The sequence below is a fragment of the Nerophis ophidion genome, linkage group LG22, assembly GCF_033978795.1.
Source record: "Nerophis ophidion isolate RoL-2023_Sa linkage group LG22, RoL_Noph_v1.0, whole genome shotgun sequence".
NCBI classification, from domain to species: Eukaryota; Metazoa; Chordata; class Actinopteri; order Syngnathiformes; family Syngnathidae; genus Nerophis; species Nerophis ophidion.
In genome coordinates, this window is record NC_084632.1 from 35,697,546 (window position 1) to 35,725,496 (window position 27,951).

At 42.2% G+C, this 27,951-nt stretch overlaps 2 protein-coding genes across 3 annotated transcripts in view; one reads left to right on the forward strand and one right to left on the reverse strand.

The window, feature by feature from the left end:
• The window catches only part of LOC133540823 (PH domain leucine-rich repeat protein phosphatase 1-like), a 64,701-nt gene extending 56,089 nt beyond the window's left edge, over window positions 1-8,612 (forward strand). Inside the window, exons 15-17 of the mRNA XM_061883773.1 lie at window positions 125-319; window positions 417-654; window positions 6,175-8,612. Of these exons, the coding sequence (XP_061739757.1) occupies window positions 125-319; window positions 417-654; window positions 6,175-7,251 (1,510 nt within the window). The 3' untranslated portion in view covers window positions 7,252-8,612. The remainder of the gene's footprint in view (window positions 1-124; window positions 320-416; window positions 655-6,174) is intronic.
• On the reverse strand, window positions 8,039-27,312 carry si:ch211-191a24.4 (uncharacterized protein LOC100150331 homolog). Of its 2 annotated transcripts, none has more exons than XM_061883776.1 (4): window positions 27,093-27,312; window positions 22,497-22,628; window positions 20,798-20,913; window positions 8,039-9,790 (listed from the first exon to the last, which is right to left on the reverse strand). In XM_061883776.1, the coding sequence occupies exons 2-4, from the start codon at window positions 22,595-22,597 to the stop codon at window positions 9,108-9,110; spliced, it is 900 nt and encodes a 299-aa protein (XP_061739760.1). In that variant the 5' UTR covers window positions 22,598-22,628; window positions 27,093-27,312; the 3' UTR covers window positions 8,039-9,107. The 2 variants fall into 2 exon arrangements, with proteins under 2 accessions (XP_061739760.1, XP_061739759.1); XM_061883775.1 differs by having other exon boundaries at window positions 22,497-22,606; window positions 27,093-27,309.
• Between the last annotated feature and the right edge of the window lie 639 nt (window positions 27,313-27,951).

Sequence of the window (27,951 nt, forward strand, 5' to 3'; positions counted from 1 at the left end):
TGTTGTATAAATTGAACATCCTAAATTAATCATATATTAAAACAAATATTAGATGAAAGAAATGTAGTTGTTATCCTTCCTGGTGGCTTGGTGAGGTTTTTCACTGAGTTTCTGTTACTCGCAGGTTGTGTGTTGCAGCTCTTGCTCTGGACACGTTCTGTGGAGTCCGTGAAGCTCTGTATGGTGTTTTTGATGGCGACAGGAATGTTGAGGTGCCTTACTTGCTCCAATGCACCATGGGGGATGTATTAGCAGAGGAGCTCCAAAGGGGCCCAAGCCAAGGAGATTACATGACTAACACCTTTCTCACCATGCAAAGGTAGGCAATTGTCTGACTCCTGTGATTCCGCAGGTAAGAAAATAACTGCTCTCGCTGCTCTGCTGACCACATGATTTCTTCTGCTAATCTCTTGCAGAAAACTGGGCACAGCAGGCCAAAGAATGGGAGGATCAGCAGCTTTATGTCACATTAGACATGACCCAGTGCCTCCTGGTAAGCATGGCTGCTGCTTCAGCCTAAAGGCTGCCAATGTGGGCAGATGCCAAGCTGTTTTGTGCAGAGATGGAAAAGCTATGCAACTTTCCACCATCCACACTGTCAAAGAAGAGCTAGAGTACGAGCGAGTCAGGCAGCACAATGCCATTCTCACTGAGGTAACTACAAACATGCTCTAATCTTTCATGTGTTACTGCTGGTTAATTGACTTACTGAATATGTTCTCTAAATCTGACCGAGGGTGTCGCCAAAACCCCAATTTCCAAATAACAGTCAAGTTTTGGTACAACCAAGACAGTCAAACAAAGAATTTGTGATCCCGCAAAGATCTTTACTCTGCTTGATATTTTAAATCACTACTTTTTTAATGGTAACTTGAATAGGAAGTGGTTTGATGGCACCATCTGCTGGGGGAAAAAAATAATGCAGCAGCAAAGATTTCAGCAGATGGCGCTGCCTCACAAATGAATTCACTCAACATTTTCTTGCTGGACGACACTTTGAGTAGATGTGATGTTGTGTATACTTGCATGTCCGTGAGATACAGTCTGGTGTGCCGTGGGACAATATTTAATTTCACCTATTTGGGTTAAAATTGTTTTTGGCAAACCAGTAATAATCTGCAAATGTGCCATTGTTGAGTGTCTGTGCTGTCTAGAGCTCAGCAGAGTAACCATGTTATACTCTTCCATATCAGTAGGTGGCAGCAGGTAGTTAATTGCTTTGTAGATGTCGGAAACATGGTTTGTCGTGATCACAATATGCAGATGACAGTGTGCAGGTAAAAAGGTATCTAATGCTTTAACCAAAAATATACAAAAGGAGAGTGCTGCTAAGAAAAGGCATTGAAGCTTAAGGATAGATATGCAAAACAAAACTATAACTAAACTGGTTGCAAAGTAAACAAAAACAGAATGCTGGACGACAGCAAAGACTTACAGCCTGTGGAGCAGACAGCGTCGACAAAGTACATCCGAACATGACATGACAATCAATAGCCTTGATTGCTAAAACAAAGCAGCTGCGGGGAATAGCGCTCAAGGAAGACATGAAACTGCTACAGGAAAATACCAACAAAACAGGAAAAGCCAAAATAGAAGCACAAGACAAGAGCTAAAACACTACACACAGGAAGACACCATAAATCTCCAAATAAGTCACAGCATAATGTGACAGGTCTTGACAGTACTTTGAGACAAGAGCTATAGTGATGCATGCTTGGTTATGGTTTGAATTCATATCCAACACTTGCGAGAACAACTTTTTATTGTCAATATCGGCTACTGAGTTTAATTTTTTTGTGTTTTCAATAAAAAAAAATGTGCCTTGGCTCAAAAAAGATTGAAAAACACTGCATTAATGTATACTCAAGATGGAAAACTTCATTTGAAATGCGTTTAATAACTCTGCAAGTCATTGTATATGGTTAAAATTATTACAAGTTTTTAAGTCTTCTTAGAAGTGCACACGTTATTCCCAGTTTTCGGCGATTTGCGGGAGTCTTTGAATGTAACCCCAGCAAGTAGCGAGGATCTACTGTATATCGTTCACCATCCATATAAAACGGGTCTATACTTTACAATGCTTTTGATATATTTGATTCAAACATGTTTGACAAGTTACATTAAGGAACAGTACGTGGTTACATTTGCACAAGACAACATATTTGAAAAGGAGTAGGAAAAAGCAAACCCATTTATCAATCAATCAATCAATGTTTACTTAAATAGCCCTAAATCACTAGTGTCTCAAAGGGCTGCACAAACCACAACACAAACCACTACGACATCCTCGGTAGGCCCACATACGGGCAAGGAAAACTCACACCCAGTGGGACGTCGGTGATAATATTACAACGTATCAAAACACGAATTGGTATGTCAGACTTAGCCCTGTCTTGGTTTAACTCTTATCTTACTGATAGGATGCAGTGCGTCTCCCATAACAATGTGACCTCGGACTACGTTAAGGTAACGTGTGGAGTTCCCCAGGGTTCGGTCCTTGGCCCTGCACTCTTCAGCATCTACATGCTGCCGCTAGGTGACATCATACGCAAATACGGTATTAGCTTTCACTGTTATGCTGATGACACCCAACTCTACTGACAATTATAAATAGCGTTATTTTCCTACTCACACATTTGTTCTGTCTTTCATTCTTGTACTTTTACAATTTTTGTCTGCTTAGTGTCACGCACACTCACCAGTTATGCACAGACACAAACAGTGTGCACCTCATGAAAAATGTCGCCACCTGATAAGCCGCCAAAAATAGTTCTGTTTAATTTAATGTACGGTTAAAATAATTGCTCTAGTCCAGTGGTTCTCAACCTTTTTTCAGTGATGTACCCCCTGTGAACATTTTTTTTAATTCAAGTACCCCCTAATCAGAGCAAAGCATTTTTGGTTAAAAAAAAAAGAGATAAAGAAGTAAAATACAGCACTATGTCATCAGTTTCTGATTTATTAAATTGTATAACAGTGCAAAATATTGCTCATTCGTAGTGGTCTTTCTTGAACTGTTTGAGGAAAAAAAAGGTATAAAAATATATAAAAACTTTTTGAAAAATAAATAAGTGATTCCCTAGTGTGTGAATGTGAGAGTGAATGTTGTCTGTCTATCTGTGTTGGCCCTGTGATGAGGTGGCGACTTGTCCAGGGTGTACCCCGCCTTCCGCCCGATTGTAGCTGAGATAGGCGCCAGCGCCCCCCGCGACCCCGAAAGGGAATAAGCGGTAGAAAATGGATGGATGGATGGATGGATGGATGGATGGATTCAATTATAAATAAAGATTTTTACACATAGAAGTAATCATCAACTTAAAGTGCCCTCTTTGGGGATTGTAATAGAGATCCATCTGGATTCATGAACTTAATTCTAAACATTTCTTCACAAAAGAAGAAATCTTTAACATCAATATTTATGGAACATGTCCACAAAAAAATGTAGCTGTCAACACTGAATATTTATTGCATTGTTGCATTTTTTTCACAGTTTAAGAACTTACATTCATATTTTGTTGGAGTATTATTCAATAAATATGTTTATAAAGGATTTTTCAATTGTTGCTATTTTTAGAATATTTCAAAAAAAATCTCACGTACCCCTTGGCATACCTTCAAGTACCCCCAGGGGTACGCGTACCCCCATTTGAGAACCACTGCTCTAGTCACTGCTCTCATTGATGATAATTACTTCAATTCAATCCAAAAAACATTATTTGCCCGTGGGGAGCAATTGAAGGCAAATAGAATAGCAAATCAAGCAGCAAATAGACTTTTAGCAGCTGTAAACGCTGACTATAAAAGCAGAAGCAGCACACGCATAAACATTAAATAAAAAGCTAATGTTAAAATAGTCCACCCTACAGGAATAAAAAAATTAATTAAAAGAAATACTAAAACTATTGGTGATGTACTAAAATGATCCTAGTTCAAAGAATCTTAGCAGCATTGGAGTGCAAAATAGCAAAGATAAATTAAAGTTAAAGTACCAATGATTGTCACACACACACGAGGTGGGGCAAAATTATTCTCTGCATTTGACCCATCACCCTTGATCACCCCCTGGGAGGTGAGGGGAGCAGTGAGCAGCAGCGGTGGCCACGCCCGAGAATCATTTTTGGTGATTCCAACCCTTGATGCTGAGTGTCAAGCAGGGAGTTAATGAGTCCCATATTTTATATATAGTCTTTGGTATAACTCGGCGGAGTTTGAACTCACAACCTACCGATCTCAGGGCCAACAGTACAAGCCAAAAGTTGGGACACACATTCTCATTCACAACACAACTGATGGGGCCAAGCCATTGATAAAGTAATACATTCCACTAATCAACCCTGGTAAGGCACACCTGTGAAGTGAAAACCATTTCAGCTGACTACCTTTTGAAGCTCATCGAGAGAATGCCAAGAGTGTGCAAAGCAGTAATCAGAGCAAAGGGTGGCTATTTTGAAGAAACTAGAATATAAACTATGTTTTCAGTTATTTCACCATTTTGTTGTCAAGTACATAACTCCACATGTGTTCATTCATAGTTGTTACAATCTACAATGTAAATAGTCATAAAAATAAAAAAAACACATTGAAATGAGAGGGTATGTCCAAACTTTTGACCTCTACCGTACATACATATATACATGAATTGATTAACGTGGACCCCGACTTAAACAAGTTGAAAAACTTATTCGGGTGTTACCATTTAGTGGTCAATTGTACGGAATATGTACTGTACTGTGCAATCTACTAATAAAAGTATCAATCAATCAATCAATCAATACAGTCGTGATCAAAAGTTTACATACACTTGTAAAGAACATAATGTCATGGCTGTCTTGAGTTTCCAATACTTTCTACAACTCTTTTTTTTTTTTTTTTTTTTGATAGAGTGATTTGAGCACATACTTGTTGGTCACAAAAAAACATTCATGAAGTTTAGTTCTTTTTTGAATTTATTATGGCAAGTTTCACTGCAATAAGGCGCTTTTGGTAGCCAGCCATTAGCTTCTGGTTGATAAATTTGTTGGTTTTCTGACATGGACTTGTTTCTTAAGCATTGAATTGAATTGAATTATATTTATATAGCGCTTTTCTCTAGTGACTCAAAGCGCTTTACATAGTGAAACCCAATATCAAAGTTACATTTAAACCAGTGTGGGTGGCACTGGGAGCAGGTGGGTAAAGTGTCTTGCCCAAGGACACAACGGCAGTGACTAGGATGGCGGAAGCAGGAATCGAACCTGCAACCCTCAAGTTGCTGGCACGGCCACTCTACCAACCGAGCTATGCCGCCCACACGTTTAAGTCAGGACTTTGGAAAGGCCATTCTAAAACCTTAATTCTAGCCTGATTTAGCAAAAGTGCTGCAAAGGGTTCTGGGTATTTGTTCTGTTGTGTTACGGTGCATATGTTCTCCCGAAATGTGTGTGTCATTCTTGTTTGGTGTGGGTTCACAGTATGGCGCATATTTGGAACAGTGTTAAAGTTGTTATGCGGCCACCCTCAGTGTGACCTGTATGGCTGTTGAGCAAGTATGCCTTGCCTTTACCTGTGTGTGTGAAATGCTGTAGGTATTATGTGACTGGGCCGGCACGCTGTTTGAATGGAGGAAAAGCGGACGTGACGACAGGTTTTAGAGGACGCTAAAGGCAGTGCCCTTAAAGGCACGCCCCCAATATTGTTGGCTGGGTGGAAATTCGTGAGAATGGTTGCCCGGGAGATTTTCGGGAGGGGCACTGAACTTCAGGAGTCTTCCAGGAAAATTGGGAGCTTTGGCAATTATGAGTATTAGCGGTGAATGCAACGTAAAAGCAGCACCGCCGCTGTATAAAACCGGCGGGTTAGCTCTAATGTTAAATTTATATTGCCTCAAGGGCCAAATTAATTTACAAATTTGGCCCGCGGGCCAGAGTTTGATACCTGTGCCCTAGTGTGTGAATGTTGTCTATCTGTGTTGGCCCTGTGATGAGGTGGCGACTTGTCCAGGGTGTACATTGCCTTCCACCCAAATGCAGCTGAGATAGGCTCCAGCACCCCCCGTGACCTCAAACGGGACAGGCGGTAGAAAATGGATGGATGGAAGCTTCAAAAATATAGTTTAGTTTTAAAACTGCATTTTGTATTTGGCAGACATAATACTTGTTTGCATATTTGACTGAAAGTGTCTTCTTGTCTCTGCAGGACAATAAAGTCGGCGGTGTAACCGACTCCACCAGAATTATGGGATATTCCTTCCTGTGCCCATCAGTAACCCCCCGGCCACATGTCTCCACGGTAACGCTCACCCCACAGGATGAGTTCATTCTGCTGGGCAGCCGGGGCCTGTGGGACCTGCTGTCTCCCAGCGAGGCGGTGGAAGCCGTCAGGAATGTTCCAGACGCCCTGGCCGCCGCAAAGAAGCTTGTGACTTTGGCTCAGAGCTTCGGCTGCTCCGACAGCCTCAGCGCTGTCGTGGTGCAGCTCGGCGTCGCCCAGGACCGCTGCAGCTGCTGTGAGCCGCCGCCGCCTCCATCTCCAGGTCCGGGCTCGGCCAGCGGCGACGTGGGCGGGGCGGCGGCGCCGTTGCATGCTTCTTCGGGAACTGTCAGCGAGTCGAGCGAGTTCAGCATGTCTGAAATGAGCAGCGAGGTGGGCTCCCCAGCTTCGTCCGAAGAGCCACTTCTCCAAACCGAGTCGGCTCATCCCAACCTGGCAGGGAGGAGCAGCGCGCTTCGAGTCGCTCGCGGCACCGGGAGCTTCCAGAGGCAGTGCTCAGGAGCGCTGTCCGACAACGGGCTCGACAGCGAAGACGAGGAGCCCATTCCTGGGGTCTTCTCCAACGGGAGTCGCGTGGAGGTTGAAGCTGATGTCCACAGGGGTCTCCGGCATACGTCCTCGTCCACAAGGGTTCCTCAACACATCGCTGCCGGCCGGGAACTTTCACCTCCATCCGAATACCCCAGTGCTCCATCCTCCCCCTGCCTCGGTGGGGAGACTCGATCGGGCACCTTGGGCCGCAGGGCTCGAGCGAACGGTTCTGTCGCCTGCCAAGGGAGGAACCAGGACGTCATCGAGGAAGCGGCGGACGCACCGGTCCGGAAGCAAGGAGGCTACTTCAACGCTCCTGCCCAGGCAGACCCTGACGATCAGCTCATCATTCCACCCGAGCTGGAGGAGGAAGTGCGGCAGATGATCCAGCAGCAGGAGCAGATGGAGACTTCCAACCAGCAGGCAGCCACCTACCAGAAACCTGTAGACTACTTCATCACGCCGCTCTAAGAGTCGAAATGTAGCTCACGTTCATTCTTTTTCTCTTTCGTCCAAAACCTCAGAAGACTTTTTTTTTTTTATTTGCTCTTTTTTTTTTTCTACAGTTTAATCGACGCCCCAGAAAAGTCAATGCAATTTTTTTACAAGTCATGTTAATTAAATCATCACGTTTAGTTATTGGGTGTGTTACACTACGTTTGACTATGTTTTACTGTCCATGGTACGTTTTGTTGACGCTCAGTTTTCTGGCCTCGGTTGTCAATACAGCCCCCCCAGGATTTCACAAGCCTGTTTTTGAGTGTCGCGGCCTTAAAATCCTGACAAAGGAAGTTGCGGTAGAATTGCAGGAGAAAGAGAAAGGTGCTACAAAATGTTTTTGTGTAATTATGAGAGATTTGTCTGTTGAAGTAATTCATGAACAAAGATGAAGAAAAGCATATTACACATACATTTATTTTTTTATTCAAATAACATTCATTTTTATTCCTGCTAGGGTTTAAGCCTTCACCCGAGGAAAAAAATGCATATGTTCACAGTTAAAAAACAATTATGCAAAGGCCTACACGATGCACATGCTCATAAGGGACAACTTACTATAAAAATGACGCCTTATACAAGCTGTACACTGACTTCTCTTATGTAAGTTTGTTTGATAATCTCCTGAAAAGATGTACTTTAATGAAACATGGTAGAAAGGGGTCATTTTCAATATTATTCTGTTTCTAAACTATCCACAATCTTAGTATATTTACCAATGTCATGTTTCATCTGCAGGCTTTTTTTTTTTATATATATATACAAGTGTGACCAATTGACACAAATTTGTGCAGAGTCGGCAAAACAAAGGCTTCCTTATTGGCCGCCGTCTGCATTAAAGTTGCACTCTTTCATCTTTGTTACAACACATTGCTTGCAGTTTACCCCAACTTTTGTTGAGAAGCCCGGGAATTTTTTTTTTAGTACAATCTACAGCGGAGATTATAAAAGGATAAATTGTCACACTTCAACATACAGAAACCCATTTGATCGGTTAGACGAGTACCAGGGAAACATTTAATTGGCGAAAATAAACATTGGCAGAACAATTGTGGGGATTGGACAAAGTTTCTAGGTTGCATATCATTTTTGGACTGGTTGAATTTGCGAGAATAAGAGCAATTGCATCATTTCGAAATCCTGGAGGGTCTGGTTAGTAGAACTTTTAACTCCAAAGAGTTTCAAAGTCTTAAAGTGACCTGGTCACTGATTCATGCTAGTGTTCTCTGAGAGAAAAGATGTATTTCAGAAGGCTGTTATTCCATTTGTGTTACAGAGTGGTGAGCAAATGCTGAACAAGAGGATCTGACTGGTGAATGTTCTCAGAACTGTTACGTCATTCTCAAAAACTGCACAAGGAAGCTCTTAAAAGATGTAAGTTTCCTGATAACTCCATCATGTTGACTGATGTCTTTAATAAAGATGGTCATGAAAACCGAGATCCTGTTTTATGATCAGTGAGGCAAAATCTGGTAGATTCGCTGCTTTGTGTCTCGCCGTCATCTTCGAATTTGGTATCAGAACCCGTTTTCAAACGTTCACTTTGTTCGGTAATAAAATATTTTAATCATCTGACAAAAAGATGGTTCGCCGTCATCTTTGAATTTGGTATCAGAACCCGTTTTCAAACGTTCACTTTGTTCGGTAATAAAATATTTTAATCATCTGACAAAAAGACGGTGCAGTAAAAACATTATCCAGCATCTTTTGTGACTTCCAAACAAATCAAACCAAAATGTTGTTTAGCTTAAACATATTGGTTAGGATTTTAATCCATTTTTACCGGCTCAGATTTGACAAAAAGCTACTAAAATAACTTTCTATTTGGGTCAATACTGTATTTGGAGCATGTTCATACAGACGTGGTTTTCGGCCCTCAGTGGCGCCCTCTGTGGGTGGGAGCGCGGCGGCTCTCGTTCCCCCTCACGGCGTTTACGCTCTTGCAAGTAGCGCTTTACCCTACGGATGGTCTGGAAGGTGAGCACCGTTCCGGCGGTATACAAGCAAGCCGTGATGAGTCCAAACAACGCCACGGCTGCGTCCCCGCCGCCGACATCACAGTTCATCCAAGTGTACCCGTTTCGTGCGTACAGCCGCTCGCGCTGAATGCAAACATCAGTGGCGTTGACCCGCATGACGAAATGCAGATAAAGACCAACGGCCACCACGTAGGCCACGGCCCCCACGGCCTGGAACGCCAGCGCCCCGTAAAGAAGCCTCCGGGACATGTGGTGGGGGGGCTTGTTGCCCGCCACCACAAACAGGAGCGAGACCACGCCCATCGTCAGGCTGAAGGCCACGCCGCCGTAGATTCCCGGCGCTCTCATCTGGCCGAACTGCGCGTCCAGTTCCCGCACTTTCTGCAGCTCGGTGCCCTGCAGGTTAAAGTTGGAGTTGATGTCGAAGCCGCCCAGGCCGCCCGTGGCGGACAAGCCCGACATGGCCATCTGGGCGGCCACCACGCAGATGAGCACCAGGGCGTTGGTCAGCACCGAGCAGATCAGAACCACACCTAATTGTGCAAGACAGAAAATATTCGTATTATTTCAAACGTTCTTCACAACTGAATGAATTCATTTGATTTAGTGAAATAAGTATTCAATCTCTTTGCACACAAACGCCCCTGTTCAACAATGTACCCGTTACAGGTCCTGTCTCGTCCGTTTTGTAGACCTGCACAAGACTGGAATGGGGTCAAAGACCATCAACAGGAAACTTGGTGAGAAAGACCTACACTATATTGCCGAAAGTATTTGGCAACCCATCCAAACGATGAGAATCAGGTGTCCTGATCAGTGTTTTTCAATCTGTTTTGAGCCGAGGCACATTTTTTGCGTTGAAAAAATGCGGAGGCACACCACCAGCAGAAGTTATTTAAAATTGAAACTCACTTAACAGTAAAATGTGGTTGTCGCAATTGTTGGATATGAACCTTTTTGGCTGAGAGAGCCATTGAAGCCAAATATTTCAAAATGTCTTTCCGTGAGAGCCATATATTTTTTAACACTGAATAAGTGAAGTGAATTATATTTATATAGCGCTTTTCTCTAGTGACTCAAAGCGCTTTACATAGTGAAACCCAATATCTAATTTACATTCAAACCAGTGTGGGTGGCACTGGGAGCAGGTGGTTAAAGTGTCTTGCCCAAGATACAACGGCAGTGACTAGGATGGCGGAAGCGGGAATCGAACCTGCAACCCTCAAGTTGCTGGCACGGCCGCTCTACCAACCGAGCTATGCCGCCCCAACTAAATGCGTGCATTTCTAAGACCAACAATTTAGAACAACAGTATAATAAGTCCTTTATTATTTTTATTAACGTTGTTATTCTAAAGCTAACCAATAATAAAGATAATACTTCTTACCATTAATGCGACATCTTGAACAGGTGCGATAGAAAATGGATGGTTGGATTAAAATGCATGAGAATGTTATAAAATTTCAACAATATTTTAACACTGTGACTACCAGCGGAATTATTCTTTACTTATCCTATTAGGCAATGTCAGCTAAGATTTATTGGAGAGCCAGATACAGACATCAAAAGAGCCACATCTGGCTCTAGAGCCATAGGTTCCCTACCCCTGCCTTAAAGCATAAGCAGGCATGCGTCACAATAGCTCTTGTCTCACTAAAAGTTTGACAACTGAGGAAACTAATTATTAAAGCTTTGAAAGTGGAATTCTTTCCCATTCATCTTTTATGTAAAGCATGGGTGTCAAACTCTGTGGCCCTTGAGGCAATATCAAATTAACATTAGAGCTGGTCCGCCGGTTTTATACAGTGCATTCACCGCTAATACTCATACTTGCCAACCCTCCCGATTTTCCCAGGAAACTCCCAAATGTCAGTGTCCCTTCTCAAAAATCTCCAGGGGGCAACCATTCTCCCAAATTTCTCCCAATTTCCACCCTGACATTAATATTGGGGACGTCTGCCTTAAACGTCCTATACAACCTTTCGTCACGTCTGCTTTTCCTACGTAGAAACAGCGTGCTGGCCAAGTCATAATATATGCGGCTTTTACACACACAGAAGTGAATGCAAGGCATACTTAGTCAACAGCCATACAGGTCACACTGAGGGTGGCCGTATAAACCAGTGGTTCTCAACCTTTTTTCAGTGATGTAGCCCCTGTAAAAATGTTTTTAATTCAAGTACCCCCTAATCAGAACAAAGCATTTTTGCTTGAAAAAAAGAGAAAGAAGTAAAATACAGCACTATATAATCAGTTTCTGATTTATTAAATTGTATAAAAGTGCAAAATATTGCTCATTTATAGTGGTCTTTCTTGAACTATTAGGAAAAAAAATTAAAATAATTAAAACCTTGTTGAAACAAAAACAAGTGATTAAATTATAAATAAAGATTTCTACACATAGAAGTAATCATCAACTTAAAGTGCCCTCTTTGGGATTCATGAATTTAATTCTAAACATTTCTTCACAAAAAAAAACCAATCTTTAACATCAATATTTATGGAACATGTCCACAAAAAATCTAGCTGTCAACACTGAATATTGCATTGTTGCATTTCTTTTCAGTTTATGAACTTACATTCATATTTTGTTGAAGTATTATTCAATCAATATATTTATAAAGGTTTTTTGAATTGTTGATATCTTTTAGAAAATTAAAAAAAAATCTCACGTACCCCTTGGCATATCTTCTAGTACCCCCAGGGGTCAGCGTACCCCCATTTGAGAACCACTGGTATAAAGAACTTTAACACTGTTACAAATATGCGCCACACTGTGAACCCACACCAAACAAGAATGACAAACACATTTCGGGAGAACATCCGCACCGTAACACAACATAAACACAACAGAACAAATACCCAGAACCCCTTGCAGCATTAACTCTTCCGGGACGCTACAATACAGTATACACACCGGCTACTACCAAACCCCGCCCACCTCAGGTTGCCTCAGCTCAAAGCCTGAGCTCTGATATTAATGAACTAGCATCCAAGAAAAGATGCCCGGTATCTGGCTTGGGAACACCAGATTAGATCAGTGTGTCGCAAACTGAGCAGTAAAAAGGCCTGAATGGTTGATTTATTCATTGTAATTTTATTTTCAAATGTATTATCCTGTGGAAAAAAATAATGTTGATATTTACCTCAGAAGGCTGCAAATAGAAAAGAGGCATTCAATGTTTTATTAACATTTTATTTAATATGCCATTGATTATTTTTCATTTGTTTTTTGAAAGTTGATTTTGCACTATTAAGTTATATAAGTGTTGCTTGTTCCATATTCAGTGGTAAAGCAAATCAGTGCAGCAAACTGAACAATAATTAACGTTTTATTCATGCACTTTCTCTTGCTACTTCAAGGCTTGAATGTTTGATTCATTCATTATTATTCCATTCATCCATTTTCTACCGCTTGTCGCGGGGGGGTCGCTGGAGCCTAACTCAGCTGCACTCAGGCAGAAGGCGGGGTACACCCTGGATGAGTCGCCACCTCATCGCAGGGCCAACACAGATAGACGGACAACTTTTATTTTCAAATGTATTATTAGCCCGTGGAAAAAGTTTATTTTGACATTTACTTCAGAAAGCTGCAAATAGAAAAGAGGTATTCATTTTATTTGATATGCCATTGATATTTTTTAGGTATTATTAATTTTTTAAAACTCGATTTTGCATGTCATATAAAATTATATAAGCTTTGCTTGTTCAATATTCAATGCAAAACTTATTTGGATCCCTATTAAAACATTAATTTGTTCAACCTTGGCCCACGGCTTTGTTCAGTTTTAAATCTCGGCCCACTCTGTATTTGAGTTTGACACCCCTGATGTAGAGCTTCAGTCGTTCAACAGTCCGGGGTCTCTGCAGTCGTATTTTACGCTTCATAATGCGCCACACATTTTCGATGGGAGACAGGTCTGGACTGCAGGTGGGCCAGGAAAGTACCCGCACTCTTTTACTACGAAGCCACGCTGTTGTAACACGTGGCTTGGCATTGTCTTGCTGAAATAAGCAGGGGCGTCCATGATAACGTTGCTTGGATGACAACATATGTTGTTCCAAAACCTGTATGTACCTTTCAGCATTAATGGTGCCTTCACAGATGTGTAAGTTGCCCAATCCTTCGGCACTAATGTACCCCCATACCATCACAGATGCTGGCTTTTGAACTTTGCGCCTATAACAATCTGAATGGTTATTTTCCTCTTTGTTCTGGAGGACACCTACATCCTCTGTTTCCAAATATAATTTGAAATGTGGACTCATCAGACCACAGAGCACTTTTCCACTTTGCATCAGTCCATCTTAGATGAGCTCATGCTCAGCGAAGCCGGCGGCATTTCAGGGTGTTGTTGATAAATTGGTTTGGCTTTGCATTGTACAGTTTTAACTTGCACTTACAGATGTAGCGACCAACTGTAGTTACTGACAGTGGTTTTATGAAGTGTTCCTGAGCCCATGTGGTGATATCCTTTACACACTGATGTCGGTTTTTGAACCTTTTGATGATTTTACGGAACGTATATGGTAAATTCCTTGCAATAGCTCATTGAGAAATGTTCTAAAACTGTTCGACAATTTGCTTACAAAGTGGTGACCCATTCTTGTTTGTGAATTACTTAGCATATCATGGAAGCTGTTTTTATACCCAATCATGGCACTCAACTGTTCCCAATTAGCCTGTACACCAAGCGGTGTGCAGCTTTAGCGGTCGCGGAGGCAAAAACTCGCACATGGGAGGAGTTCGGGGAAGCCGGACGGCTTCCAAGCGATTCTGGACCACCATACACCGCCTCAGGAAGGGGAAGCAGTGCACTGCCAACACCGTGTATGGTGCTGATGGTGTTCTGCTGACTTCGACTGCGGATGTTGTGGATCGGTGGAGGGAATACTTCGAAGACCTCCTCAATCTCACCAACACGTCTTCCTATGAGGAAGCGGTGACTGGGGAAACTGTGGTGGACTCTCCTATTTCTGGGGCTGAGGTTGCTGAGGTAGTTAAAAAGCTCCTCGGCAGCAAGGCCCCGGGGGGTAGATGAGCTCCTCTCGGAGTTCATTAAGGTTTTGGATGCTGTGGGGCTGTCTTCGTTGACAAGACTCTGCAGAATCGCGTGGACATCGGGGGCGGTACCTCTAAAATTGGCAGACAGGGGTGGTGGTCGCTCTCTTTAAGAAGGGGGACCGTAGGGTGTGTTCCAACTATTGTGGGATCACACTCCTCAGCCTTCCCGGTAAGGTTTATTCAGGTGTACTGGAGTGGAGGCTGTGCCGGATAGTCGAACCTCGGATTCAGGAGGAACAGTGTGGTTTTCGTCCTGGTCGTGGAACTGTGGACCAGCTCTATACTCTCGGCAGGGTTCTTAAGGGTGCATGGGAGTTTGCCCAACCAGTCTACATGTGCTTTGTGGACTTGGAGAAGGCATTTGACCATGTCCCTCGGGAAGTCCTGTGGGGAGTGTTCAAAGAGTATGGGGTATTGGACTGTCTTATTGTGGCGGTCCGCTCCCTGTTTAATCAGTGCCAGAGATTGGTCCGCACTGCCGGCAGTAAGTCGGACCCGTTTCCAGTGAGGGTTGGACTCCGCCAAAAATGTCCTTTGTCACCGATTCTGTTCATAACTTTTATGGACAGAATTTCTAGGCGTAGTCAAGGCGTTTTCGGGTTTCTGGTTTGGTAGCCGCGGCATTAGGTCTCTGCTTTTTGCAGATGATGTGGTCCTGATGGCTTCATCTGACCGGGATGTTCAGCTCTCACTGGATCGGTTCGCAGCCGAGTGTGAAGCGACCGGAATGAAAATCAGCACCTCCAAGTCCGAGTCCATGGTTCTCGCCCGTAAAAGAGTGGAGTGCCATCTCCGGGTTGGGGAGGAGACCCTGCTACAGAGGAGGAGTTCAAGTACCTAGGAGTCTTGTTCATGAGTGGGGGAAGAGTGGATCGTGAGATCGACAGGCGGATCGGTGCGGTGTCTTCAGTAATGCGGATGTTGTACCGATCCGTTGTGGTGAAGAAGGAGCTGAGCCGGAAGGCAAAACTCTCAATTTACCGGTCGATGTACGTTCCCATCCTCACCTATGGTCATGAGCTTTGGGTCATGACCGAAAGGATAAGATCACGGGTACAAGCGGCCGAAATGAGTTTCCTTCCGCTGGGTGGCGGGACTCTCCCTTAGAGATAGGGTGAGAAGCTCTGCCATCCGGGAGGAACTCAAAGTAAAGCCGCTGCTCCTCCACATCGAGAGGAGCCAGATGAGGTGGCTCGGGCATCTGGTCAGGATGCCACCCGAACGCCTCCCTAGGGATGTGTTTAGGGCACGTCCAACCGGTAGGAGGCCACGGGGAAGACCCAGGACACGTTGGGAAAACTATGTCTCCCGGCTGACCTGGGAATGCCTCGGGATCCCCCGGGAAGAGCTAGACGAAGTGGCTGGGGAGAGGGAAGTCTGGGCTTCCCTGCTTAGGCTGCTGCCCCCATGAGCCGACCTCGGATAAGCGGTAGAAGATGGATGGATGGATGGACCTGTGGGATGTTCCACATAAGTGTTTGATGAGCATTCCTCAACTTTATCAGTATTGCCACCTTTCCCAACTTCTTTGTCACGTGTTGCTGGCATCAAATTCTAAAGTTAATGATTATTAGCAACAACAAAAAAATGTTTATCAGTTTGAACATCAAATATCTTGTCTTTGTAGCATATTCAAACGAATATTGGTTGAAAATGATTTGCAAATCATAGTATTCTGTTTATATTTATATCCAACACAATTTCCCAACTCATATGGAAACGGGGTTTGTATATATACATGTATATTCTTATATTACTCATTGTTAAAAGCGGCCCTCTGAGGGCAACCATAACTGCAACGTGGCTCTCAAAGAAAACGAGTTTGACACCCCTGCTCTATTCTATAAAATGTTGATGGGGGCGTCCCCACTGAAAAGGGTGAGGCAACAACCCGTAGTTACAAGTAGATCATTTACTGACATTATCTTCATTTAAAATGTAATGTCAAATTGTATAACAAGCACACAAAGAACTCCGAAAACGTTTCCCATTTGGCAACTCTATCCTATAGCCGTGCCATCTCAGGTTATATACTTGCGGTGTTACGACCTCTGTATACATCCGACACACACCTCAAAAATAATCTTCCCTCTGGGTACTAATAAATACTCTACAACAAGGGAACTAACAGTGTTCGATTAGCAAATATGATTAGCAGCAAAGTAGACAGCCGTCATCTTTATGCCTGGAAGAGCGAATGGAGGCAACGACACGCTAGCTATGGGACTGTAGACCATTGTCAATCAATCTTCTTCAACCAGTACAGAATGCGTACTGTGGGAAGGGGTATATAATCCTGAACAAGTTTTTAATATAGATGAGACAAGTTTATTCAAGAAACAAATGCCCTCTCGCACCTTTATAATTCAGGACGAAGCCAAAAGCACAGGTTTTAAGGCCCAAAAAGATTGTGTGACTGGTTCTTTGTGGAAATGCTGCGGGTTTTATGATAAAACCTGGGCTTATTTATAGGTCAAAAAATCCTACAGCCTTAAAAAAACAGGTTTAGATCTTTAGTTTCATTCTTTAAGAATGTACTTTTTTTTTTTTTTATCCACAAAGATTTTAACATTGAGGGTGTTTAAATGAGAGAAATGTGACCAAATCTTAATGCCTGTCTGAAAAAAGTTTATAAAGTGTGTGGTTAGGGTTATACTTATAACTTACAGTATAAGAAATGAAAAAAACATACCGTACAATCCCGTACACGCAAAAAAAACAACAACTTCTAAATGAAAAAACTGTGAACGAAAAAAATATACAATGAACAAAAACACATAAGAGAGCAACTTCTCCTACGCGAATTTCACTTAAAGCGGGTATTTTTGGGAACGTAACCCCGGTGTTAAACGAGGGAACACTATACCTGCAACGAAAGCTTGTATTTGTAGGAATATATCATTTTTTAGAAACCATGGAAGTATTATTTTGACGCAAAAATTAATGTTTAAAAAATGTGGATTTCCGCGTTTACATGCCCGTACAAGAGAGGAGTTGAGGTAACTGATGGCATTTGTAACATTTCGCTGGAATGTATTGAGATACTGCAGTCCTAGCAAGCCACCGCCTTAAAAATCTGTAAAGGGGAATAAACTGAAATCCTTCCTGAAATGTTTGCAACCCTGGTGACCACTTTTGACCTCTGTGCTTGCCAACGAAGGTTCCTACACAAAGTACTAAGTCACTCTAGAGGTTTCCTCCACACAAATCCGTAGCACAGTACTTCCTCGGCCTGAAAGTCTATTTCTGTAATGGGGCTGGTAACACAAAATATTGGTATCAATGTTCCCCATTGAAATGGATTAACTTTGAATTAATCCCAAAATACCACAAAAATTCAAAAATGCGTTTTACTTTTACTTATAGAACTTCTGAAATATTATATGAATATTCTATAAAAAAACATACAATAGAACAGACCTGGGCAAATTAAGGCCCGTTACACTTTTCAATCTGGCCCACTGGACATTCCCAGATCTTTAAGATGGAAACTGTAGCTGCCATTATGATGTGCAGGGATGTTTTCAAAAACTGTAAGTCTTGAACTATACAAAGTATTTCAATGGTTGGAATCTGCGCTTTTGCATGATATACCACCGTATTTTTCGGACTGTAAGTCCCAGTGCGACTTATACTCAGGAGCGACTTATGTGTGAAATTATTAACACATTACCGTAAAATACCAACTAATATTATTTATCTCATTCACAAAAGAAACTAGACGTATAAGATTTTATGGGATTTAGCAATTAGCAGCGACTTGTCCAGGGTGTACCCTGCCTTCCGCCCGAATGTAGCTGAGATAGGCGCCAGCGCCCCCCGTGACCCCAAAAGGGAATAAGTGGTAGAAAAATGGATGGATGGATGGAGTGACAGATTGTTTGGTAAACATATAGCATGTTCTATATGTTATAGTTATTTGAATGACTCTTACCATAATATGTTAAGTTAACATACCAGGCACCTTCTCAGTTGGTTATTTATGCCTCATATAACGTACACTTATTCAGCCTGCTGTTCACTATTCTTTATTTTAAATTGCCTTTCAAATGTCTATTCTTGGTGTTGGGTTTTATCAAATAAATTTCCCCCAAAAATGCGACTTATACTCCAGTGCAACTCATGTTTTTTTTTCCTTGTTACTATGCATTTTCGGCAGGTGCGACTTATACTCCGAAAAATACGGTAGTTACTCTGGTAATGTAAATCACAGCCTTTTACAAGTTCTAAAGTTTAGTGATATATCAGATTGTAGGTGGGGTTTTTTAATACTTTGTGTTCATGTTTCGCTGTGTTTGTTGCATTTTTGTTGCGTTTTGCTTCATTGTAAAATATGTCGATTGAGAGGGGGCGTGACGTTCATATGTGGTCAATATGCAGTGTCTTATCGGCCATAGTTTATATTGTAAATCCCACATTCTTTATTTTCATGTACATTCTGGGTGTCTCATTCAGTAAAAAAACATTCCGTTTTTTAAGGTGGTCTGTCATTAACGTTTTTAACTTTCAATAAGACATTGTGTGGTTTTGTATTAGTGTTCCTAAATATCAGATATACCGGCCCCCAGACACAATTTTTTCTCTAAATTTGCCCCCCTACTCCGAGTCACAATAATTGCCCATGCCTGATGTATTGCCTTTACCTTAAAAAAACAACAACTGACTTCTATAGTATCTCCTTCCATCTCCGTCTCTGTTTTTTGATTATTTTGTGCTTTAAAGGGGAACATTATCACAATTTCCAAAGGGTTAAAACCGATAAAAATCAGTTCCCAGTGGCTTATTTTATTTTTTTGAAGTTTTTTTCAAAATGTTACCCGTCCCGGAATATCCCTAAAAAAAGTTAAGTGCCTTTTTTTCGCTCTCTTGAAGCCACTGTTCATATTCCTGTGACTTCATCCAGTGCTGCCAATACAAACAAACAATGGCGGATACCACAGCAAGATATAGCGAAATTAGCTCGGATTCAGACTCGGATTTCAGCGGCTTAAGCGATTCAACAGATTACGCATGTATTGAAACGGATGGTTAGAGTATGGAGGCAGATAGCGAAAACGAAATTGAAGAAGAAACTGAAGCTATTGAGCGAATAGCTATTGACGCTATTCGGCCATGTCTGCGTTAGCATCGCCGGTAAAATGTGCAGACCAACAATCCGAAGTTTCGCATCTTGTGACATTGGCTCAACTTAAATCTGTCGATTGGTAAGTGTTTGTTTGGCATTAAATGTGGGTGGAAGGAAACGCTGGATGTAAATATAGTTTCAAATGTACATACAGCTAGCCTAATAGCATGTTAGCATCGATTAGCTGGCAGTCATGCCGTGACCAAATATGTCTGATTAGCACATAAGTCAACAGCATCAACAAAACTCACCTTTGTGATTTAGTTGACTTTATCGTTGGAAATGCATCTGCAGGTTATCCATACATCTCTGTGCCATGTCTGTCTTAGCATCGCCGGTAAAATGTGCAGACAGTCCGGCACATTCAATGGGGGTCTGGCGGCAGATTTCTTTGACTTTATCGTTGGAAATGCATCTGCTTTAAGTGTCGCAGGATATCCACACAATCTTGCCATCTCTGTAGTAGCACAGCTTTTGTCGGTTTAAGCGTGCGGAACAAACAACTGACCATTTCGTCGGCTTTCCCCACGCCCTCGTATTTTGAACAAATTTCGTCCAATTTCTTGCCACTTTCGCATCTTTGGGTAACTTGAATCCCTCCCTGTTAGTGTTGTTACACCCTCCAACAACACACCGACGAGGCATGATGTCTCCAAGGTTCCAGAAAATAGTCGAAAAAATGGAAAATAACAGAGCTGAGAGCCGGTGTTTGTAATGTGTTTAAGAAAATTTAAATGGCGGCTTTATTACCTAGGTGACGTCACGTTTTGACGTCATCGCGCCGAGAGCGATAAACAGAAAGGCGTTTAATTCGCCAAAATTCACCCATTTAGAGTTCGGAAATCGGTTAAACAAATATATGGTCTTTTTTTCTGCAACATCAAGGTATATATTGACGCTTACATAGGTCTGGTGATAACGTTCCCCTTTAATCAATGAATATCATCCGCTTTTTGTCCATAGCACTGTAACTCTCCTTTTCTTTGTTCCCACAAGACGTTATGTCTTGCCAGCTATATGCAAGGAAGATGCTGGATGTTACGGTCTGATCTCACGGTTTTCCCTGTGACATTCGCTCGGTGGGAAGGTTCGTAATTTGAATTCGCAACCTAAAGCTGAAGATAGCTTTTGTATAGTGACTGGCATGTTTCAATGGCAGAACGCAATCATCTAAGAACCAATTACTATTCAACTACTCTTTGCATCTCATATAGCAGATGTTTACCTGGTCACAGTGACAAAGAGGTGGTGAATGCAGCAAAACCAGTTGGGCCAGCGTTAAGACAGAGAATCCAGAATGAAATTTGAATATTGAAACCAGTCGGTCCCCCAAAAAAGGTCCAGTCTCACCTCTCCTGGAGCACACGTTTGTGCATTTGGAGTCCTGACGTTCACGCGACACACCCTGCGTACGTGTGGGCCGATGATCGGCTTCTCTGGAATAGTACGGGTCTTGTGAAGAGGATCTTGAAAACACACAAGATGTAAAAAAAAATAATGACATCCATTAGTGCGTCAATACTACAGATGCAGTTTTTCAAGTCAGTAATGGTTTGCATCATTTTGTCACAAATGTATATGTTCAAGCACGTATTCATGTAGCCATAGACTGCAGTGGTATAGAAGTGCACGGCTATTGTACTGAAATGTGTTCCTTCATCGATGCTCGTAGAGCGTAGGGGTGTAACGGTACGTGTATTGGTATTGAACCGTTTCGGTTCGGTTCGGAGGTGTACCGAACGAGTACACGTGCTAGCAGCGCCCGGGCTAGGACAACATGTAAAAGCCAGAGCTGGAAGACCCTCCTGCCTCGTTAAGATCTCCCGTTTGGGAACACTTTGGCTGCGCGATACAACAATGGAGAACGGAGGTTTGTTCAGCAGCTGCTTCTGACAACATGTCAAACATGTGTTGCACCTTTCCTGCTTCTGGCTCCCAGACCGTAGTCCAGCAGCGCAGGGGAGACACTCCTCCAGGGCTGATGTATTCTTGTGGGAAACACCCTTCACTCTACACGGCAGTGGGTCTCCACAGCTCCGGACTCCAGGGTAAATGAAGAGTCCGGCGATTAGTTGCAAATCGTGGCTTTATTGAGGTCTTGCACACAGCCAATCCAACAAAACACTAGCCACTCCCCGCACTCACGTCGCTCGCCCACACACTCACCTCACATGCTGTCACATATTAAAAGGGCCACACACACACATACGCTACTCTCATAACACATGCTAACCCATTTGAAGCGTCACCACCGCATTCAAGCAGCCTCTCCTCGGCGAGTCAGACAGGGCTACAGCAATAACAAATGTTATAGCAGCAGATTTAAGTCCATAGTGCATTAAAAACTAGATTTTGACCCACTTCTATGGTGGAAGAACAATGAGCCAATATATCCTCTTACTGCCAAGTTGGCCAGGCTGGGGGGGAAAAGAAAAGTTAAACTGAAGCTGAGTTGACTTGAAACTGTTTAATGGTGCACTTTTTATATGTAGAAGAAAAGTTTTGTCATTTTATTTAATCTGAGCAACAACTTGAGGCAGTTTAGTGTTGATTCACGTGGGCCCCGACTTAAACAAGTTGAAAACCGTATTGGGGTGTTACCATTTAGTGGTCAGTTGTACGGAATATGTACTGTACTGTGCAATCTACTAATAAAAGTCTCAATCAATCAGTCAAAAAAAGCACTTCATATGTAGAAAGGTTTTGTTAAGAAACCATTCTGAGCCTTATCTTATTTAATTTTTATTTTACATATGTTGACCACATTAACCCTGGCAGTGTGTATATGCATGTTATGCCATTGTTTACACATTTGGTAAATAAATAACCAAAAAATGTATATTTTGTTGTTTTCTTACTGTACCGAAAATGAACCGAACTGTGACCTCTAAACCGAGGTACGTACCGAACTGAAATTTGTGTGTACCGTTACACCCCTAGTTTTTAGTCTGATGCAGATATTACAACCATGGCAGTACTGTACAACATTGTACAGGTACTTATTATGCATACAGTATTTAACACAATTCAACATAACTATTGTTTACACCTGTCAGCTGACGAACGCCCCGCATCGTGTGGCTCACGGGGCTGCCGGCGATCGCCATTCCTCTCTCGGTGGCCTTGCTTTGAACGGGCTGGTTGGCTCATGGCTGTGGACTGAAAAAGATACGGCAAGAATCTGAAATGACATTTGGATATCAAATAAACTATCCAATATTAATCAAATTATAAGAATACACCGAGGAATATGTTTAGGTGACTGAACTTTCACCCGGCTCCTAGAATTTAGAGACTGTAAGAATCTTTGGCCACCTCACGATTCGATTACGATTCAGAAGCTATGATTTGGATAAAAATCAATTGATGCATCTCTACACTTATTTTCGCTTCACCAAATAAGCCTTTAACTCTTGCATTTAAAAAAACTAAAACCGTGCATTTGTATGAAGAAATTCCCATCACATTTTTTAAATGTTCAGTTCAGTTTATTTCGAAAACGCATACGATACAAATTAATGCATCACATATCAATGTAAATGTGTGCAAAAGTGCTATATAATAAAGGAGCTGGTCGCAGTGAGGTGGCTCCTTGCAGTCAGCCAAATTTTAAAACTTTACTTCATATACGCTGTATCGATCCGTTGTGGCGAAGAAGGAGCTGACCCGGAAGTCAAAGCTCTCAATTTACAGGTCGATCTACGTTCCCATCCTCACCGATGGTAAAGCGCTTTGGGTTACGACCGAAAGGACAAGATCACGGGTACAAGCGGCCGAATTGAGCTTCCTCCTCTAGGTGGTGGGGCTCTCCCTTAGAGATAGGGTGAGAGGCTCTGTCATCCGCTGCTCCTCCACATCGAGAGGAGCCATATGAAGTGGCTCGAGCATCTGGTCAGGATGCCACCTGAACCCCTCCCTAGGGAGGTGTTTTGGGCACGTCCAACCGGTAGGAGACCACGGGGAAGACCCAGGACACGTTGGGAAGACTATGTATCCCGGCTGGCCTGGGAACGCCTCGGGATCCCCCGCGAGGAGCTGGATGAAATGGCTGGGGAGAGGGAAGTCTGGGCTTCCCTGCTTAGGCTGCTGCCCCCGCGACCCTACCTCGGATAAGCGGAAGAAGATGGATAGATGAACGGAAATCAATAATCAATTACTGATGTTTACTAATCCTTTTAGTCCTTTTCCGAATTGGGATGTATCTAAAAAGATATTATTCCCCTACCTCTAATACAATATACTGTAATGTATGTTGTACAATGTACTGAAAAGTTCAAATTTAATAGTCAATATAAAGGAAGTCTAAGTCTAATATTCGACAATCAAAAAGGGATTTTTGTCTATAAACGGCACACTGTTGATGTTTTATCCACTTGTCCAAGTGTTTCCAAACAGGATACTGTAACAACTGAAGAGCGTTTGAAAGCGCACATTTTTTATTTTTTTTTGTCCTGTCCAGCTTCTCAGGCAAATCATATAGTTGATGTAGATGCCCATATCGGCTGTTCAGATTTACTTTACAAAAGAGAAGTGTAGGATACCGCTCTTGTTGCCTTATTTGAATTTGACTTTATTAAATGTATTTATATTATCATTTGGTGCAGCCGGGCCGGAGCAGGAGGGGATAGAAAGAGAGAAAAAGGAAGACAGAGGGGGAAATTGTGGGGATAAGAGGGGGATTAGACAGAGAGACAAAAACAACAATAACAACAACAACACCAGCACATACAATATGTACAAATATGATCGTAAAAGTGATAGCAAATAAGCAGTTAGCGAAATAAATAATAATATAGTAATGACAATGAGCATTTTTACACTGAAGCTGGAGCAATACAAATACCAATAGAAAATGCGCTATTGATCATAAACAAAACCAATACTTTACCTCTATTATCAACAATACAGTTGTTCAAATGTAACAATACATATACATAATGATGGCTAGAAAGATAATAAAAATAAATGAAATAAAAAAGGAATACCGAAAGATGAAAGGGAAGAGAGAGAGGCAACCTATATTAATCTTGTAGATTGTTATAGTAACAATGGGTTAAGCTTTGTCAATATGCCTTGTGTAACCCAGCAAGCGCAAGTTAAAGGCCTACTGAAACCCACTACTGCCGACCACGCGGTCTGATAGTTTATACATCAATGATGAAATATTAACATTGCAACACATGCCAATACGGCCTTTTTAGTTTACTAAATTGCAATTTTAAATTTCCCGCGAAGTGTCCTGTTCAAAACGTCACGGTATGATGACGCGTGCGTTTGACTTCACCGGTTGTAGCGGACATTTTTTTCCAGCCCGACCTAAGCTAGAAGTAGTCTGCTTTAATCACATAATTACACAGTATTCTGGACATCTGTGTTGCTGAATCTTTTGCAATTTGTTCAATTAATAATGGAGAAGTCAAAGTAGAAAGACGGAGGTGGGAAGCGGTGTATTGCGGCCGCCTTTAGCCACACAAACACAGCCGGTGTTTCCTTGTTTAAAATTCCCAAAGGTGAAGCTTTACTATGGAACAGAGCGGTCAAACGAACATGGTTCCCGACCACATGTCAACCAGCAGGTTTCGGTGAGAAAATTGTGGTAATAAGTCCGCTCTTACCGTAGTTATGAGCGGAGCTTGCGTCCTCCTGCAGCTGCGGACTCTTACCTCCTCCCACCGGAGACACTGGCGGTCACCACACCCGTGGCCGCACCCCTCTGACTTTCAGGTACCATATAAATAAATGATAAATGGGTTGTACTTGTATAGCGCTTTTCTACCTTCAAGGTACTCAAAGCGCTTTGACACTACTTCCAGATATACCCATTCACACACTGATGGAGGGAGCTGCCATGCAAGGCGCTAACCAGCACCCATCAGGAGCAAGGGTGAAGTGTCTTGCTCAGGACACAACGGACGTGACGAGGTTGGTACTAGGTGGGGATTGAACCAGGGAACCTCGGGTTGCGCACGGCCACTCTCCCACTGCTCCACGCCGTCCCAATATAATCTCACTAAAACACTAGTAACACAATAAGCAGATAAGGGATTTTCCAGAATGATCCCAGTAAATGTGTCTAATAACATCTGAATGTTTTTATTGACTATTGAGTATTTTATTGATTATGGGATAAGCAGCAGAAAATGGATGGATGATACTTTTTCGTCACTTATTGTTTGTCTTTGGTACACTAATGTGTATATTTTAGGCCATTGGTTCTTTGTTTTATTTTTGCAAAAATGTATACAGTATATCTATCTTTATATTGCTATTTTTATCTTTGGTATGAAAATTATTATGTAACATTTATTAGTATTTTTTGGTTATTTGTTGTTGCTATTTTTGTATTATGACAATTTATTATTGGATCATGTTGTACTGCATTTTAATCGTTTGTTCTGTGGTTGTGTGATGTTTTTTGCCTGGACCCCAGGAAGAATAGTCTCCACTGCGGTGTAGACTAATGGGGATCCTTAATAAACTAAACTAAATCCTGAATCGCTCTCACTGTCCTCGCCTTTTTTATTTTATTTTTTTTCTAGTCCTTCACTCTCACTATCCTCATCCAGAAATCTTTCATCCTTGCTCAAATTAATGGGGAAATAGTCACTTTCTCTGTCCGAATCGCTTTAGCTGCTGGTGGCCATGATTGTAAACAATGTGAGGATGTATGAAGCTCTATAACCAGTGACGTCACGCGCACATCGTCTGCTACTTCCGGTAAAGGCAAGGCTTTTTTATTAGCGACCAAAAGTTGCGAACTTTATCGTGGATGTTCTCTACTAAATCCTTTCAGCAAAAATATGGCAATATCGCGAAATGATCAAGTATGACACATAAAATGGACCTGCTATCCCCGTTTAAATAAGAAAACCTCATTTCAGTAGGCCTTATAGTACGAAAAATATAGTACTCATGGATTCAATATTATTTTAAATTGAGGGCTAGTGTGTGAATGTGAGTGTGAATGTTGTCTGTGTTGGCCCTGCAATGAGGTGGCGACTTGTCCAGGGTGTACTCCGCCTTCCGCCCGATTGTAGCTGAGATAGGCGCCAGTGCCCCCCGCGACCCCGAAAGGGAATACACGGTAGAAAATGGATGGATGGATGGATGGATATTGTTACATTGATGTTATGTTATTGTGATTTGTGTTTATGTTCCAAGACAGGGGGGTAAAAACCCCAATCTGCTCCTGAGTCCCCCTTTAGGTTAAGGTGGCCCTGAGTTGACCAAAGTAATCAGTTTTATCAGTTGGATGTCCACATCATGAAACATTTCGCAAATACTGTGACGAGCCATGTTAGTATTAATATATACCCAACGTAAATTAATTTCAGCAAATTTAAGACAGAAAAGTAGTAATGGTCCACAACAAAAGGAAAAATAGCTGATATTATGTCACAAAAGTAGTTCTTCAACTTTTATAACTGTTGAATACTGTATGTCAAATCATCCAAATGTTCTTAAACATGAAACTATATCAAGAAAACGGAGATTGATCAGAAGGTTTAGCGGCGAGAGTCCACTTGTGTGCGACTACACGCACCTGGCTTCAGGAGGCGTTTTCTGTCAGCGAACAGTAGATTAACCACGAAGCGTTCGAACAAGTGTGCTCGAAGTTGAACGTGTGTGTGCTTAAAAATATTACCTTAGACCGGGAAGGAAAGAAGGTGGAAGTCGGTGTTCGAGCAATGTTGTCCAACTAGGTCGCCATTATTACCTCCGCTGTCGGGCAGGTAGGAGACAACCCCGCCCTCTCTGGCAGGGAGGCGGAAGAGAAACTAGAAACTCTTCATAAATAGCGGTCCTTAAAAAACATTGTTGTGGTGTTTTGTAAAATAACTTTAGCCATTGCAAATGTTTTGTTCCTTCCGACATATTAGAAGCCATTGGGGAACAAGATAACTTTAATTCTGCTCTCCGGCAATGGTGCATTCACGTGTACTTGAAAAAAATCAGAATACTGCAACTCCTCTACCAATTGTGGTTGGAAGCCTTGCTGGATATTTTATTTAATTTTTATTTATCTATAAACCAATCCACTTTATTTATATAGCACATTTAAACAACAAAATGTTCCCAAAGTGCTGCACAACAATATTAAAAACAACATTCAAATACTATCCTGAGCTCCACTAATGACTGAATAAAAACAAAAAATAAAAATAAATACATATAAAAACAATATAAAATAAATATGATTGAAAACGATTTTAAGGTTGAAACCAATCAAAACAGTGAAGAGAAATCAACATTTTAAAACACAGAGGACAACTCCATCCATCCATTTCCTACCGCTTATTCCCTTTTGGGGTCTCAGCTACAATCGGGCGGAAGGCGGGGTACACCCTGGACAAGTCGCCACCTCATCGCAGGGCCAACACAGATAGACAGTCAACATTCACACTCACATACACAACCTAGGGCCAATTTAGTGTTGCCAATCAACCTATCCCCAGGTGCATGTCTTTGGAGGTGGGAGGAAGCCGGAGTACCCGGAGGGAACC

Excerpts from the sequence above, each read along its gene's own strand:
- si:ch211-191a24.4 (XM_061883776.1), bottom strand. The coding sequence starts at position 22,597 with ATGAGCCAACCAGCCCGTTCAAAGCAAGGCCACCGAGAGAGGAATGGC. Across the intron at positions 20,914-22,496 it reads GGGCGTTCGTCAGCTGACAG|ATCCTCTTCACAAGACCCGT; the intron begins GTGTAAACAATA and ends TGTGTTTTCAAG. Across the intron at positions 9,791-20,797 it reads AAACGTGTGCTCCAGGAGAG|GTGTGGTTCTGATCTGCTCG; the intron begins GTGAGACTGGAC and ends TTGCACAATTAG.